The sequence below is a fragment of the Musca vetustissima genome, unplaced genomic scaffold, assembly GCF_032173495.1.
Source record: "Musca vetustissima isolate MV318-11 ecotype Yass unplaced genomic scaffold, APGP_CSIRO_Mvet_v1 utg2742, whole genome shotgun sequence".
Classification (NCBI taxonomy): Eukaryota; Metazoa; Arthropoda; class Insecta; order Diptera; family Muscidae; genus Musca; species Musca vetustissima.
This window is the reverse complement of record NW_026880872.1, coordinates 256,176-274,096: the sequence shown is the minus strand read 5'-3', so window position 1 is coordinate 274,096 and position 17,921 is coordinate 256,176. Positions and strand designations below refer to the sequence as shown.

The 17,921-nt window shown below is 34.2% G+C and overlaps 1 protein-coding gene across 1 annotated transcript; it reads right to left on the bottom strand.

Moving 5' to 3' along the window:
• Positions 1-505: 505 nt before the first annotated feature.
• On the bottom strand, positions 506-1,350 carry LOC133326775 (isochorismatase domain-containing protein 1). The gene is made up of 3 exons (XM_061535384.1): positions 1,225-1,350; positions 953-1,165; positions 506-793 (listed from the first exon to the last, which is right to left on the bottom strand). Exons 1-3 carry the CDS (start codon positions 1,345-1,347, stop codon positions 506-508), a joined length of 624 nt encoding a protein of 207 aa, XP_061391368.1. The 5' UTR covers positions 1,348-1,350.
• Positions 1,351-17,921: the final 16,571 nt, after the last annotated feature.

Below are 17,921 nucleotides of genomic sequence, written 5' to 3'. Positions count from 1 at the left end.
TTTTCTTTATTTACACTTTATTTTGCATTAAGTATTGAATAGATTCTAGAATGATATATCCTGTTCTTGTCCGGTCATGTTTTTTTTTTTAATTTCAAAAAAAAATGTTCAAACGCTTCAGAACAAAAACTATGACGAAGAAATCTTCGACATCGTCGTCGTCACACATTGTTACGGAATACCAAAAATGTTTCAATAGTTATCGATAAATGTCGACAACGACATAGGGAATACCAATTTGCAAAAGACGACTCTCTTCGACGTCGTTTCGTGTCGACGACGACATACAGAATAGGAGTTAATATTTTTAAGGACCTAAACAAGGCGTAGACTTTTTTAAAGAATATTTTTAAGGACCTAAACAAGGCGTAGACTTTTTTAAAAAATATTTTTCTAAAAAAGACCTTTAAAAGTCGTGGATTTCTAAGGCCTAAAACAAAAACTGATAAAACGTTAATTTTATTTAAAAAATGTCATTTATTCCTTTTATATTATGTGCTTCCTTTTATAATTTTGCTGCCGGTGCTGCAGATGATCCGCGTGTCAATTGCATATCTGCAGATTTGGCCACCAACAATTTGCGTAATTCATTGAATTTGGGATGTTCCTTGTCACGCAGCAGATCATAGATAACACTTTCGCTGGTCGTTATGATACATCCTGCGGACCGCAGACGTTCTATGGCCATATCACGATCTTGATTTACACGCGATGCCACACAATCGGCCACGAGAAAGACATTGATATTTCTTTCCAGCAGATCAATGGCCGTTTGTTCGACACACACATGGGACTAAAATGAAAAAAAAATGGATAAATATTTTAATAATAAAAAAATATTTCCCAAGATCTTGAGAATTTTTTCTATAAGAAAAATGTTTCCTCGGCTACTGATGATTTTTTTCCTATGAAAAAAGTCGTTCTCCAGTGGCTTTAGAATTTTTCACCTTACCTCAATGCCGTACAACACAACATCCGTGGGTTTACCACCATCGAATAGTTTCTGCATCTGACACTCAATATCGGGTATCATCATGCTGAAACGGGTCTTACTGACATTAGCCTTGGCATGGCTAATATCCAACTCCTGGACAGTTTTACCCAATTTATCGGGATTTTGTTCGGTTACCAAGAGGGGAACATCCAAGATTTTGCCGGCTGTGGTCTAAGAGAAAATTTCAAATTGGAATGAATTTTTTTTTTTTAAATTTTTCACAATCTTACCAAACGTTTTGCATTTTCAATTAATTTATCAAATAAAGGCATAGCTGGACGGAATTTTTCCTGGACATCGCACAGGAGAAATAAAGTTTTCTTGGGATTCAAGTGAGTTAATCGGCGGGCCATTGTTGTGGAGGAGAATTTCTTGCTGTCTTCTTAGGGAATGATGTCGGGATGGAAAGAAACGAAAATAAAATTGTTCGCAGGGTACAAAATACAAAATTGAGAATGGTGTTGTGGTTGATAAGATTAGCTTTTGTTGTGTTTTTTATTTTTTTAATTTCTCCAACTCAGCTGATATATTTTGACCAACCAACCGGTTTCTTGTTATGAAAAACGATGACATATGGTTCGTATGTGTGTCAAACAGGTGGAAAGCAATTCGAGGGAAGTTGTTGTTAAAATTTAAAAATTCAAAATATATCTATAACGGGTTATGCAATATGGCAACATTATGTTGGTTGGAAATCCACAACACTGCGGATTTTTTTCAAAGGCCTTGGCAAGGCCTGAAATTTTTAGAAAATGTTTTTAGGAATCTTTGAGGATGGATTTAAAAAAGTTAAAAACGCGACAAGTGTGTGTGTTATGAAAAATCTCACTCCGGGAGACAAAAGAAAATGGCGATCCATAGAATTCAAAATGGATGTATAGGCCCAAAAATGCGATGACTCCAGGATAAGAGGTAATTCCTTAGGAGTGCAGCAAACAAAAGATAAAAACAAAACGAGAGTACCCGGGGTATACATTAGTCAGCAAATTTATAAAACTGTAGTTAAACATGCGAATAAAAATCAATCAATGAATAACATTAAATCACTCACAGGACAACCTCAGAGTTGACCAGCAAATTGTGTAAAACGTGCGAGGATTTCCACCCAAATCAGACTCCAACCGGCACCAATTTTGACCAACAACAGAAAACCGGGCAGGATGCTCCTTTATAAACGTTGATTTCCAAAAAAAGCTGTGGAGAAGATGGGGAAGGGGATTGTAACATTTTCATTAGTATCTTTCGGTATAACTTAAAAATTGGTATCAGAGTAAAAAATCACAGTTAGTTCATCATGGGTATGGGATCACAGTGTTATTTTCGCCTCCTTGTTGAATCCAAGGACTAGCCTTTAGAGGGAGATATCTTTGTATTGGAGGAGGGTTGTCAGATTATGGTGTTGGGAAAAAAGGAGGGTATAATTTTTCCTTATATTAATATATTTTTGACATTGTAAAATTATATGTTGTGCACTTTCAGGATGTTAACATGCATCTCACAGGTATGTATCAGCAGGACCTATGCGGTTCAAAAAAGTCCTTGTCATATGTCACACCAACTTTAAGTCTATTTATGAGATTAGTTTCCGCCAGACTTAGACTTGTCCCTAGAAACCATGGTTTATCCAAATCAGCATTAGGCAACAAGTGACAAAAGAATTATTATTTTATATTGATAAACCACTGAGATAGGGATATCTAGGCTAGTTTGTTTTTACAATGTGGCAACATTGTTTTGATTGGATGGTTAGGTTTGCCAAAAATATTTTTATAAACAACAACATGGCGTTTTTTTTATCATTATTGATATATAATATATGACAAACATAAACATATTTTTATTTTTTTTTTTCAAATATGCCGATTAAAGGAATGAATATTAAAAAGGCTTGGATTTAAAAAAATATTTTTTCTTCAAATTTTTTTTTCAAAATTTTATTTTTTAAAGAATATTATTTTTAAAATAATTTTTTAATCTTTTTTCAAAATTTTATTTTTTTAAAGAATATTATTTTTAAAATTAATTTTTTTAAATTATTATTTTTCAAAATTCTAATTCAACAAAAAATACTTTTTGTTTTTTTTTTAATAAAAAAAAATATTGTTTGGTAAATAAATTTTATGTGTTTTTAATAATTTTTATTAAGCTATTTCAAGATTTTGATTTCCATAAAAAGAATTATATAGATTATATATTGTTTTTTATTTAAGTTTTGCAAAGATATTTGTATTTTTTTATATTTTTTCAGATATCTAAAAAAATGAAATGATTTATTTAAAAATATTTTTAATTTTTTTACTTCATTTTATTGATTTTTATTTTCTACAAACTATTGAAGAAAATATTTAAAATTTTATTATTTTAATTTTTTATCCAGGCCCAACTGTAAAACATAGTGAATTTGACAGTTAAAATCTCACGTGCCAAAAGAATGCGGCCACCCTATGCTCTACGCCTTGCTTGATTGTGTTCCAAAAACAGTAGAGAGCTTTTGTTAACTTGCGTAGCTCACGAGCTTTTTCTGGTGGAGTAAACGCATTCTTGAGAAGAATTTCCATTCAGTTCAGTGTTATTCTCACTTGCAGCAAATACAAAGCGCGGATAAAAAATAAATCGGCAAATTGATTTTCAAAAGAAAAAAAATTAAAAAATATATAATTGTAATTTTTATTAGTTGAGTTACAAAAAAAAAACGAAACAAAAATAAGTCTGCAAAACAACAAAACTTGTTTTTTGGCTAAAAAGATTTATTTGGTCCACATAAAAATTTTGGCAAAGCGAAAAAGGCGACGTGTGTGTGTGGAGCATTCTAATAGAATAGAAAAAAATACAAGCAATTGTGTGTATTGGCACCCCACCACCGCCTTGTGGGAGAGGAAGAAGAATAATATTAACACACGTTACTAAGTTATAATCCTTTGTTGTTATAGAGAAGAGGCAGAAGAAAGCGGAAGAAGAGGAAAGTTACCCTGTAGTAACAGGCAACAAAAGAAAAAAATCTCTTAGAAAAACCCCATGCTAAATAAAAAGGAATTTTTAAACGCACAAAAAAAATCCCCATAAGGCCTTACCCGTTTTTAATAAAAGTTATTAATAAATAAAGTAAATAATTAAAAGTTAATATAAGCAACAACAAAAATAAACAAATAATTGAACAAGTCATTGGCATTTTTGCAACGGCAGACAGCAATAAACCTTCCTTTCAATAGAGAAAAAACAACAACAAACTCAAAAAGAGACTGGGAGAGAAAACAGGTCTACCTAGTAACGAATGTATGAGTAATGGATAACAAGAGCCAAATACCAACAACAACAGCAATATAAATCGTGCGTTGCAAAACAGCTGAAAATAGACATCGGTCATAGAGACAACAACAGTTTCATGTACTTGCTCACTCACTGTTAGAGAGATAACAATAGCAACAACAACAACACACACAAGGAAGCAATATACCACACAACGGAACGGAAATATAAACAAACACTACCACCACCAACAACACAACATAAAGCGGCCAGCCAGTCAAGCCAAATCAAATCACATTTGGAGAGCAAACAACAGAGAGAAAAAAGGAGAGAGAGCAAGAATTCGTGGTATAACGGAGAGTAGCCCGTTGTGAGCATGTTATAACACATCATTGAGACAACAAAAAAAAGCAAACAAACAAACACGAGCACGACAAAACACAAGAACTGGGCTAACACACAATTCAGTGAATCCCTCCTCCAATGTTTCAAAGTCTCTTTGTTGGGAAAAGCAGCAGCGGCAACAAAGAAATGCAAAAATTATTATTAAATTGTGTTAAAGGCAAATATCGTTAAAATTCAATATAAAAAACAACAACAAAAGCAGACAATAAACCCCCATATATACCCGGAAAGCCCCCATATACATGTGCATATTTTCGTTATCATTTTTTAAAATGTAAACTGTTAAAAAAAAAATAAAATAAAAAAAAAATCATTATCCCTCGCCAAGAAGAAGAAGAAAAATAACGAAAGAAGAAAAAGTAATAAAAGAAAAAATATTACCGCCACAGACGTCATAATTTCACCATAGACATTAAATAATAAAAAACCAAAAACCAATCACATGAATTTTTGGCATTGAATTTTGAAAAGCCGTCAAAGAAAAACAGCTGTCCTCCATCAGAAAGAGAGCATGTACAACTGAGAGAAACTTAGAGAGAAAAAACGGAAAATTAATTTAAGTATATTTTGGACAAACAAATTTCCCCCACGTTCTTTCCAACATTGGTTGTATATCTCAAAAATAAATACCGAAAAAACAAGAGACTGACTGAACAATAACCAAATAAAGTGAAAAATAAAATAAAAACCAGATTCTAAAAATATTAAAATTAAAAGAAGAATAAAAAAACTAAACCCAAAAACGCAATTCTAAAAATATTGAAAAGAAAAACACAACAAATACAAATTATTATTCAACAATTGTTGCATTTGTTTAGCAAAAAAACAAAAAACAATCATCTGTTGTCATCGTTCAACGTCACTCAGTCAGCCAGCCAAGCAGCCATTGTCTATTGTCATTCACAAACCGAAATCTTCGATAATCACCAACAGACGACCGACCCAGCGTAACAACGTTTGCAGCATTTTTATCGTAATCGCCTGCGTTTCAATACTGTTTTTTTCTGTTATTTACATATGGCTCATGTTTTCAACTCATGGTAAGTTTTGTAATAGTACTTGGTGCGACAATACAAAAACTAGGCGCTTTAGATTGTCTACTGCGACAAATTATGTATGAATGAATGTAAGCAGATATTTTATAGTTTTGCTGATAATGTCAAACCCAAAAAAATCTTAACCAAAAAATTTTAGTTATTAACTCAAAGTGTATGAGTGACTCAAACCCGAACAAAACTCAAATAAAAACATTTAAAACATGTGGAGATACTAATCACTATACTATCGAGGAAAATTTTACATTAAATTTTATGTGCGAAATGAATAAGTAAAAATGTATAGAAACAATTTTAGGCACCACAGATCATAATTGTAGCTCTTGAATTAAATATAAAAAAATATTTTATTCAACATGTGGCGATACTAATCACTATACTATCGAGGAAAATTAAAAAAATGATTTTTTTTAGAAAAAAACGTCGATTTGGATACAAAATCTATAAGAAATAAATAAAAAAAAATTAGGGAATAGCAAGTAAAAGATGTCATTTGGTGTTGCAGTGAAGATTAAATCCAAAATTCAGTGTAAATAATAGTGACTGCAATGTTTAGAGATGTTTTAAAGGATTACTTCATGCCGTCAGCTATATGGCTAATGAGGGTATGTAACCTTGCCGTATCGAAATACTATTGGTTTTATATCACATGTCCGTTTCAGACCATTTGGAGTCGATTTACAATTGTCCGGCTGCCGCACACAAAAACACTCGACGGGACAAATGTAAAAAACAGTGTTACGTGCGAAATGTGAAATGAATTAGATAAAAGTATATACCAGCAGATCATACTTTACTAGGAACCAACAAATTGTAGCTCTTGATTAAAATGTAATAATATTTTAAGCAACACGTGGAGATACTAATCACTATACTATCGAGGAAAATTAAAAAAAAAATGTTAACGTCATCTTGGATACAAAATCCATAAAAATAAATAAAATATTTTAGAGAGTAGCAGGAAAAAGGTTTCAGTCTGTGTTATAGTGAAGACTAAATTCAAAATTATGAATAAATAATAGGGTCTGCGATGCTTAGACCGAGATTTTTTAAGGATTACTTTATACACTAATGAGGGTATATACACCTGAATGGGACCCTATGTCCAATACAGACAATTTGTAGTCGGTTTATAAATGTCCGTCTGTCTGGCAGGTGAGCACGTTAACTCTGAAAGGGTTGTAATAGATTTTATTTTAACCTTGCACATCGTAACGTTTCTTACAAACAAAGTCTAAGTTCGAAGATGTAGAATATTGGTCCATTACTTCTCCTCCACAAATTATCAACCTCCACAAATTATCAAAATTCTCTTATCATTCTCTTTATCAAGCCTAGATTAATTCCGAAAATGGTATAGGCTGAGGGATTATATCTGTCGGCAACACCGACCGAATCTTACTTTTTTTAAATATTGTTTAACCAGTTGAAATCTAAATATCACTGAGAAAAGGACATCCACTCAAATTTTCTTTTAGAAGTTATAATTGTAACTGAGAGCAACGTCAATAGATATAGAAAGAATTTAAAAGTAAACTATTTTTTATAAAGAACTGAGATATTTTTTCAAGATCTGACGTGATTCTATGTACTTAAGTTCTAGATGTCGGTGATCTATATAAAGACCCGGCATATTTTTTAGAAAACAGATGTCGTACTTTATCAAACGCCAGACGTATTACATCCATTCAATTATTTTTTTTATGCTATCTGATTGACCAAAGAGTATGTTATAATCGAGCTCAAAGTACAGAAGGCTCAGGTGAAAGATGATTCTGGGAGTTTTTCCATAAACGAGCATTACAGGAAGGGAAGATTTTACAGTACAGAAAGATCTAAGTTTAATCTAGCATCTAATGAAACTTTATATTAACAAAAATTAAGATACGAGAAATAGAGTATAAAAAGTTTTAGGCATTCATAGACGAGCTACAAGTACTTTTGCAAGCAAGATAATCTTTACATCCCAACAAATTGAGGAGGATTCTTCCCCACCAAACACAAAACTCTTTTTAACATTGTTTATATTTATAAACACATCTTCGATGAGTTGGATGTATGTTAAAAGTAATCTCCTAAATAAAAAAGGCCAACCGGTTTGCAAATGACAACAAATCGTTTTACCCAGCTGATCAAGAGTCAGATGTTTTTTTTATCCTAACAACACAGCAAAAACTTGTATTTCATGATGCACAAAAAACCAGCAGCATCAGCTAAAATACTACATAATATGTATGTGAGTTTGTGGCTACTTTACAATTAATCGTTTGAAGAAAGTCGATATGTACCTGAATAAAAATCACTGGTAGAAACGTAAACTGGTTTTGCTGTTATAAGAAACTTTATTGTATAAAGCTAAAAGGGAAATATCAATAAGACAAAAAAAGTAACACAATATTATTTGTAAGCTAGCAACAACAAATTGCAAAATATGTGTTGTTGCTAACTGTGTAAGAAAATTTCCATTCAAATACGATGATTCCGTTTTATGCAATTATTTGAGATTTTGTGGAAATGGAATTCCTTTGGTTGTTAATAAATATATTTTATAAATAATTTGAAAAGATGAGTGATAAGTTGGACCTAATGAAAGAAAAAAATATAATTAGACTCTGCCATTTATGAGACCAGGGCAAGTGATGGAGATACTAATCACTACACTATCGAGGAAACTTAAGTGGAGGTTTCTTATAGATCATTAGATGGACTGAAGTGTTTAATTATCAATCCAAAGGTGCACCAATGTATAAATCAACTGTCCCTTTGACCAGTTGGTTTATACATTGGCGGTTGAAGACGTGTACAAAATCATGTGATTTTATCTTTGAAAGATCAGGGTGTATTACAGAAGTTCTGAAGAGAGAGGGTGTTTTTGGGTGAGGTGAAAGGCCAAGATTTTTTTATAGATGAGACCAATAAAACACCATTTGCATTGAAAAAGGTCAGAACCCAAAGGAGTAATCTAGGTAGTTAGCTAATGGACCTAAAGCCTTTACAGTTGAAATCTAGTCCAAATCAATTTATAGAAGTTCTGGCGCGAAATGCTGTTGCCTAAAATATTAGTATGAACCGAACGGCTATTTAGATCCGAAAGTAGGTCGAAGACAAATCTGGGGATTTTTCGATTGCGAAGTAACGAACAGAAAATAATCTTTTTATATGAGCTTAATTAACACGAGAACTGCTATAGACGATCTGAAGAGCTTTAACAAAATTGTTGAAGGACCAATGAGTTTGTTGCAAACTTAGGGGTGGTTCTTTGAACATATAATCTGAAGTGCCAAAGAACATGGGAGACGGAAATACCTGTTATTATTCTCAAAATATCTAAGAGTCTTTTACAGAGAAGCTTAAGAGCCAAAAAATCTATAGGGATGAGTTGAAGAACCAGGGAGATGTCATAAACGAACTGAAGGCGCAGGCAATTTTTATATAGTTGAATTAAAGTTCCACGAAGTCTTAAAAAGGCTCCAGCAGCAATATTTCTAATGAGCTGAAGGGCCGGCAAAACTACAAATGCGGGGAGTTTCACATATCGGAACTAAAGACGAGCTACAGGACCAAGGCATTTAATCTAATGATCTGATATAGCCTGGACCAGTCTACATATAGAAGTTAGTGAGTTAATGAGACTGCAATTGTAGGCCTTTAAGGAGAAGAGAATATTTTAATAATGAAGTGAAGGGTCTAGTGGGGAATAGAAGGCTCTGTATGGGTCTTCAAATGAGTTCGAAACCCAGTTGACTGTCTAGATAATCTTTCATAGAAAAATTAAAGTTGAAACACCTCAGATTCTGATTCCTGTCTGACCAGACAGGAATCAGACACAGGTTGTATTTAAAATATTCTGAGTCTAACTCTGCAGGTCATATACTGATGAGTTGAATAATCATTGGGGTTTTCATAGAAGAAGTGAAAGGCCTTTCTATACCTTCCCAAGATCTAGTGATTCTTAATAGACTTGGTAATGAGCCAAGGAGTCTTTCAAATACAAGCCTACAGACAAGGAAATTTTAATTCAAGCAAGAGATGAAGCTAGATGTAGCTTTTGTGGGCGTACTGTAGTTTCACAGATTCTGTAATAGATGATCCGAGATAATGTTGATAGTCTGACAAATGTGTTATTTTGTTTAGAGGAGATCTGACGATGTAAGGTATTAGAAAAGAGGAAGAAATATTATGTGTATGATCAGAAGAATAAGAAAAGGCTTAGTGCGTTTTTTCTGAGACGTACGGAAGATCCACTGTTTCTTTACGAATGGACTGAACGACCAGGAGCGTTTCATATACAAGCTGACTGGTTGGGAATTCTTTCATAGAATTGATGAAGGGTGGAGAATTCTTTGGAGGTGGTCTGGTATCTGTCAGAAAGGAACTGATATGACTGCGATAGACAGATACACTGGCTAGGATGAACTGAAGTATAGAGACATTTTTGGTAAATATGCTGAAGCGGCAGGAATGTCTTTCAGGGAAGGTCTAAGAGCGGCAGGAATGTCTTTCAGGGAAGGTCTAAGAGATCACGCGGTATTTCTAGACGACCTGAAGCACCAAGGAGTCTGTCATTGTGAGCTTTTAAAAATAATTTAAATTGGCTAGGATGAGCTGAAGTATAGAGACATTTTTGGTAAATATGCTGAAGCGGCAGGAATGTCTTTCAGGGAAGGTCTAAGAGATCACGCGGTATTTCTAGACGACCTGAAGCACCAAGGAGTCTGTCATTGTGAGCTTTTAAAAATAATTTAAATTTTCCTCTTTCTTTCTATTGAACTTCGACTTCTAAAAACTTTCGTTTATCGACTACACAAAATGTCCTTCGGCATCAAATAAAATGTCATCTCCTACTCTGTAGCGACAAAAAATATTAAAAATAAATATCCTTAGATTTCATTTTCCACCAAAACATCCTATTGCCTATTACAAAATCGTCAACAACTTATTGATGTCGATATTGCTGTGAGAAAAAAGTTTTCCTTTTTTCCTTTGAAATATCACGTTTCACAGTTGTCATAAACCTTAAATTGTTATCCTTTTGTGTGTGTGTTTGTGTCACCCCGTGTATCCTTAAGCATGTTTTGATGATGGTATAGATTACGGGTATTAGAGCTTTTGTGCAACATGGCCCTTTGAAGTAGTATTGAATGGTGGAGAACAAGAAGTATCTTCTTAAATCGTTGTTGTCGACATACATATGGCCTGAAGGATTAAAAGCAAGTACTACTTGGAATCGACAAAAATATGTTGTTACTATTGTTGTGTTCGAGAAAAAGTTTGCCAACAACTTTGCCATTACAATTATTCTTCACATTGTGAATAGAATACCCTGAGTAATAGGAAAGTAGTTGGGCGCCAAATGTTGAGAAAGCAAAAACACGGAACACAATAACAAGTGTTTGTGGAAAAGGATGAAATTAGAAATGTTTTGGGGGGAAATGTTTTCACCATTACACAATAAAGTATTGAAATATGCTATTTTTATCCAGGAAATCTAACATAACCTCTAAACAGAGACGCTGGGGTTATTAAATTCTTGAATTTTATCAAAACTATTTGCAAATCTTATCCAAACTGATAAAAAAGTCTTAAAACTCTTAGAGGCTATATAAACATAAATGTCTGGCCCATGTAGGGGCACGTACGTAACAATCTAATAAATATTATCGTCCACGTCATTCAGCATCATGTGAGAATGTTTAGATTTCATGTTTTTTTTCTTTCTATTTTTGGGTTTTGCCAAATAAAACATTTTATCTTGCTGTTGATGTGATAAAATTCAAAAAACAACTACGACGACGATAACACAAAGATAAATCAGATTTCATATCATCAAATTTGCGCAAATTGAGTTATAAATTAAATTAAAAAACCGAAAAACATTTTAGGCTGTGATTCTTCTTAATTCCACTTAAAAAGATTAAAATGACCAAAAACATTTTGTTTGAAAACCATTAAAGTTATCTAAACTGTCAGTTACCTGTCAAAAGAAACTTTATAAACATGAACAACAACTAAAAATTGAGTGACAGATTTTTGTCGGACTGGCAGACAGATGAGCTGAAATGAAATGTAAAGTCAATAAAGGGAAATGTTAAAACATGGAACGCTCGATAATTTAGAAGAAGTACAAGAGTGAATGACAGAGGTACTAACCACTATACTATCGAGGAAGATTATAATAGATATTATAAGATACTTGAAATAATCAAATTCGACTCTTACACAGGGGGACTATTCTGTTCCTTAGAGAAGAATTGACGCATCAGCGTTAATGATAATGGCGACGTAAAAGGTCAGATAAGCTGAAGGAACAGGCAGAGGTACTGACCACTATACTATCGAGAAAAATCATAATTTAATTTACATGAGCTATTCCAAGATACCAAATCGAAAAGAGAGTGCGAAGTCCCTTAAAGACGACCACAAAAACGGAAATACTGGCGTAGTAAATAGGGTTGAGAGTTCGTCCATGCTAGGGTAAAGGTTATGCAGTCTGAAGTCGAGTTGAAAGGTCAGTGGGTTTTTACATAAAGGATCTGTAAATCAGTAGGGTCAGTGAGTCCTAATACGGGATCTGCATTGAAAGGGGTTCTTTCAGTCTTGCGGAAAGTTCAGTGTTTCTATATTGATATGCTGGAGAGTCAGTATATCTTTACAGGCGAGTGAATTTCTCAGAGACAAGGGACTGGTAGATTTTTTATGTCTATGAAGACGCGGAAAAAAGAAAGTTTTAGTTGGCAGATGCTGGTAGAGGTACTAACCACTATACTATTGAGGAAAATTATAATATATAAATTGGATTAGCCAAGGAAAGCAATATATAAGAGATGGAAGGCCACGTTGGATGTCATCGGAAGGTCAAGGAATTTTTTCAGATATTCGAGGGGTTAAGCAGAAGGTTTATGAAAACGTCAGATAGCCTGTACAGGCCACCTAAGAGCTTGTGACACAGGACATGATACCTATATAGACCAGCTAAATTACCAGGTATGCTTCATGCAATCTTTAATATACGAACTTGAAGACGGGTTTTTACTGAGACTGGAATAGAATACGTGATGGTCTAGCTGGTCGGTATAGATGTAGTGCAGGTTATGGAAAATCGGAGATTCATAGAATAGTTTAAGGATATGAGGTGTTTCATATACCACTTATAGAGAGGGAGTATCTCGTAGTGGAACGAAACGAGTCTTTATAGACGATATAAATCTATATAGGCAGGCCATCGGAAAGGTCAGGGAATTCTTTTAGATGTTTGAGGCGTAAAGCAGAAGTTTTATGAAAACTTTAATAAATGAACTAAAAGGTCTTGGAATCTTTCAAAGCTCCGTTGAAAGTTTTATAGGCAAGCAAGAGGTTAATCTATTATTATCCCGGAATTCTTTACATGCGTGTTGAAGGGCCAATGAGTTCACAGAAAATCTGTTGATGTTTTTACGATTTTGTAGATACTGGAGATTTTTGAATGTATTGAGATTATGAATACAATAATTTTTGTACAGATTTGGGTCCTTTTTCCGACCATACATATATAATCCATTTGCGTATAACAATGGACAAAAAAAAACACTCAGTATTTCAAGAGACCATAATTTAATATAGAGACATTAGGTGTTTATGAAGTCCAAATAATGTTGTTATGAAGTCCAAATAAATGTCATCTAATCTTGAATTCTGAGATATATGTATAGGCCAGTGTTCAGTTTTCCAAAATTATAGAAACCATACTTTTTTTTTGCGAAATGTTATGCGAATTTAAGAAAAAACATAGAAAGACTTCTGACAAACCTCTCTAACCTCAATACGTTAGCAACCTATTTTAATATAATAATTTTTAATATTGAATGCATTCCAGAATGTGAAGAAGGAAGGGAGGTGAAATGAATTCAAATTCAAATAAATTAATTGAACGCGAACAATAACACAAATTGTTTGTTCGATTGGTGTTGAAATTCAATATTCCTTCCAATTGAATTGTACTCGATCAAACCAAAACACTAACCTCTGATGACTCGCCCTCTCTCTTCGTCTGCGGTTTGATCAATTTATTTTTGTAATTGAAATTGTAAATTGATCCGATCCGGTTTGTTTGTTACTGTTTTTTTTTTTGCATTCTGGTCGACCACTTTGTTGTTACTTCACCACGATATACTTATAAATCATTGACCCAATAAAAAACAAAATTGAAATGAAATCAGTCAATGAATCAAGTGAGCGATCGATCGATCTGTTGATATACATACATACGTATTGGCTGGCATGCAGTCATGTCAACAGACAATGAGAGGAAATGAAAATTCTAGATATTAAATCACGTGATGTGGTCATATTTACATCTGCAGAATTAAAAAAAAAATATTTCTATATTAGAATCGGGACATAAAATCAATTGCCATGAACCCATTCACATCCATCTACACCTCCTATGGTATCCTACAACTAATTCCAACTACAATTGAAATGTTTAACCGAAACAAATCTCTTGTCTAAACCTAATTAATTTTGCAGGCTATCAAAAGACCATATCTCCAAAAATTTTATGAAAGCAGTACCCCACTGCAAATGCAAATGACCGCCTATCTATACCACTGAGCCAGCAGCTGCTTTCAATGATGAATCTAAGCAGCCATCGGCGGCAAACATCTCGTGACTAAGAAAACATTTTAAAAAATTAAAAATTATGTAAATTTTATGGCATTTAGTTATCTACGGATTTTGACGGCAGCGACAGAACCAACAACAACACAGACAAAAAAACAGTGGCAATTTTTTGTTGCTGGCCATTTTTTTTTCGTTGTATCTGCAAACAAAGCTTATTTAATTATGTGCATACATAAATGTGATTTATTGAAACCTGTCCGACCTTCCGAGAGAGATGAGACGTTTTCAAGGTGTAAACGTAATTTAGTAGTTGTATACAAACGTTACGTATAAAACGGATATGACTTAATACGTCCCAACTGCTTGGTTCTACAGATGGCCACCTTACAGAGACCGGAGTAATGTATTTATACCAGAGATTTCAATATAGTGTTCAGGGGTCTTTATAGAAACCTGGAGTTTAATATAAGTCAGAGGATAAACCAGAGATAGTAATAAGTGGCAGGTGTCGTTATAGTATCCAGAGGTTTCATAAAGACCTGAAATCCTTATTTAAATCCGGATGTCAGACAAATGTATTTATAGCACTCATGCACAAAATAGTACGATAGCGGTGAGAGCTGAAGACGTATTCTCCTCTTTTCTCTTTTCGTCAGACTTTTTTTGGATGACGATCTCTCACTTACGCTCTCACACACTTACTCTCAATTTAGTTCTATTCAATACAGCTTTATAGAATCCAGGGGTAGATACTAGAGGTTCTTAATAGGGATCATATGCGAGAACTGCAGCATTTTCAAAAAACAAGGTATATTAATAACAACAATCAGAGGGCTCAATCGACTAGAGTTTTTTTTAAAGATACTGGATATATTTTAAGATGTCAGGAGTATCAATGCCAGCCACAAGACTTTAAATTGGCCAGAGCTTCCTATAGGTACCAGAGGTAGTTTTTATTGACATGTTTTAATGGATATCGAAGGCTTTGAAGAATACCGATAACAATATCTTGAAATGACCAGAATTCTTTATAGAGATCAGAGATTCTTATAGTTCCAAATAACTTACAAGATATAAAAGATAAAGAGATAAAGATCAACAGTTTCAATCAAGACATGAAGTGGCTTGCTGAAACATCAGGAAGTCTTTCATGGTTGAACTGAAGGTTCATAGAGTTGTAAATGTCCTCAATGTTACAACTGGAGTTTGGAGAGAGCAGAGAGACAGGTCTTTATAGATACTAAGAGGTTTTTATAAATACCAGAGATTATTACGCACTTTTTGTAGAGAACGAGGTTTTTAAGTAGTCTAAAGGTTTTGATAGAGACCAGAGGTCTTACAGAGACCATAGACCAGATTTTTTTTTTTTATAAAAGTCAGAGATCTAAATTGATACCACAACACTTTACTGTAACTAGAGATGTCTGCCTTTATGCATACCAGATATTTTAAGGGTCTCTATAACATCGGATATGTTTGTACTCAGAGGTCTTTTTGTTGAAATTCTTCGAAGACTTCTGGTCTCCTTGAATACCTTTTTATCTCTATTGCTACAACGACTTCTAGGTATGTATTAGAAAACTAGTGTCTAGAAGGACCGCAGCATTAAATTTCGGTTTCAACAACGCCCTGTAGACATTTATGAAGATCTCCTAGTTTCAATTAAAGCCTCTGGTGCCTGCAAGTAATTTTGCGATTCTATAAAGACCGTAAGTATTTATCGAGACCTGTTTGGTCTTTGTGTCCCTATATACAACCGCATGTCTGTAAAGACCTCTATAAATACCTATTTTCATATTAAAATCTCCTGAGTCCTCCTCTGGTCTTTGTAAAAATTCCTAGTAACTTAGTAAAGACATAAGGCCTCTAATCGCTTCTAATACGTACTTACTTAGCTGGCATGTGACAGAACGGTTGTTCCATAAGCCGAGTTTAAAAAAGATTTCCAAGCACGTCGGTCTCATCCAATTTGGAAGACCATGTTCCGAGATGTTGTCTTCTACTTGATCTCGAACTCGGATTCGTGGCCTTCCCCTTCTGCGTGAACCATCACTTGGCTCGCTTTTAAAGGCGGAATCTTCATCGATTCTCACAACATGACCTAGACAACGTAGTCGCTGCAGCTCGATCCGTCTGACTAGGTCGATGTCCGAGATGGGCTATACCATAGCCCATGGTTCGTTTGACGGCCATATTCACCATCTACGCAGGACGGACAATAGATCTTCCGCAGAATGTCAAATGCGCCTTTATAGCCGACGAATAGATGGAATGTGCCAATGTGTTTTTCGTAGGGGTTTCCAGGATCTGACGCAGAGTGGATGTCAAATGCGTCTTTATAGCCGACGAAATTGTCCAGGAATTTGACGCAGAGTGAAAATCTGGTCAATGTTGGATTTTCCAGGCCTGAAGGCGCATTGGTACGGCCAATAATGTCATTGACCTTTGGTTTCAGTCGTTCACACAGCACGTTTGGAAGTCAATCAACCTCATGCCGTTGTCGGATGAATTTTCCGACGGTTGGACTAAAAATATTTTCCTTTCCGATTTTGCAATAAAATCTCCTATTAGAATTTTAATATCATGGCCAGAGCAGAGGTTATATGCAGTTTCTAGGCGCTCGTAAGAAATGTCTTTGGTCTGTTCATCTTTGTCTTCCGTCGGAGCATGGGCGCAAATAAGACTTATGTAGAAGAACTTCGCTTTTATACGGATTATAGCAATTCGCTCATCTACTGGAGTGAATCTGAAGTCGGGTCTTTTATTCTCCTATTAATCATAAATCCACAGCCAAATTCACGTCTCTTTTCATGACAGAGACCAGAGATATTTATGCAGACTAAGTGGTTTTTATAGATACTAGTGGTCTTTAAAGATACTACAGTACTTTATAGAAACCAAAGGTCTTTAAAAACTCCACGCCTTGTTTGGACCTCTGAAAAATATTCTTAAAAAATCGACCCAATAATATACATCGGAAATATATTCGTATAGACCCTTTAAAAATCCTTTATAGACCTCGAGAAAAATATCCTTAAAAAATCAACGCCATCAAAACGTCTTGTCTTTTCGCAACAAACCAGCGAGTTGGCAACACTATTCCCACTCTCTCTCTTAACATCTTCTCAGACTCACTCTCATTCTCTCTCCCTCTCTCTCACACACACACATACTCTTTTGTACAATTAACACAACTCCTTTCGCTGATGAATGGAAAATTCCCAAAAAATTCAAATGTTTACATTTCAACATTCATTTCAAACATGAGTTTGTTTTGGTCCTCGTCATCATCATCCGCATTCGCTTGTGTGTCATTCGTGTGCCAGTGTGTCCAGTAAATAAAGCCGGTCGGTCGGACAATAGTTAGTCGTTGTTGTTGTGTTAATGGAAATGTGAAAAATCTCATTGGCAAGTTTCGGGTTTTTTTCGATTCGACGAAAGACCCTTCAAAAAGGCTATTTATTAAAAAATTCGAAGTGTCTGAAGAGAAAATTTAGAAACAGATGTGCATAGTGTGTTGCAGTGAGATCGTGTATTTTCAAGGAAAATTAGAAAAAATAATAAAAATTATTAAAAAATCTTCATTAACAAAACCAAACTGAATGTTCTTATAAAATTTATAA

Coding starts and splice junctions, on each gene's coding strand:
- LOC133326775 (XM_061535384.1), bottom strand. CDS start 1,347: ATGGCCCGCCGATTAACTCACTTGAATCCCAAGAAAACTTTATTTCTC. Junction 1,166..1,224: donor TTGAAAATGCAAAACGTTTG/GTAAGATTGTGA, acceptor ATTTTCTCTTAG/ACCACAGCCGGCAAAATCTT. Junction 794..952: donor TTGTGTTGTACGGCATTGAG/GTAAGGTGAAAA, acceptor TTTTCATTTTAG/TCCCATGTGTGTGTCGAACA.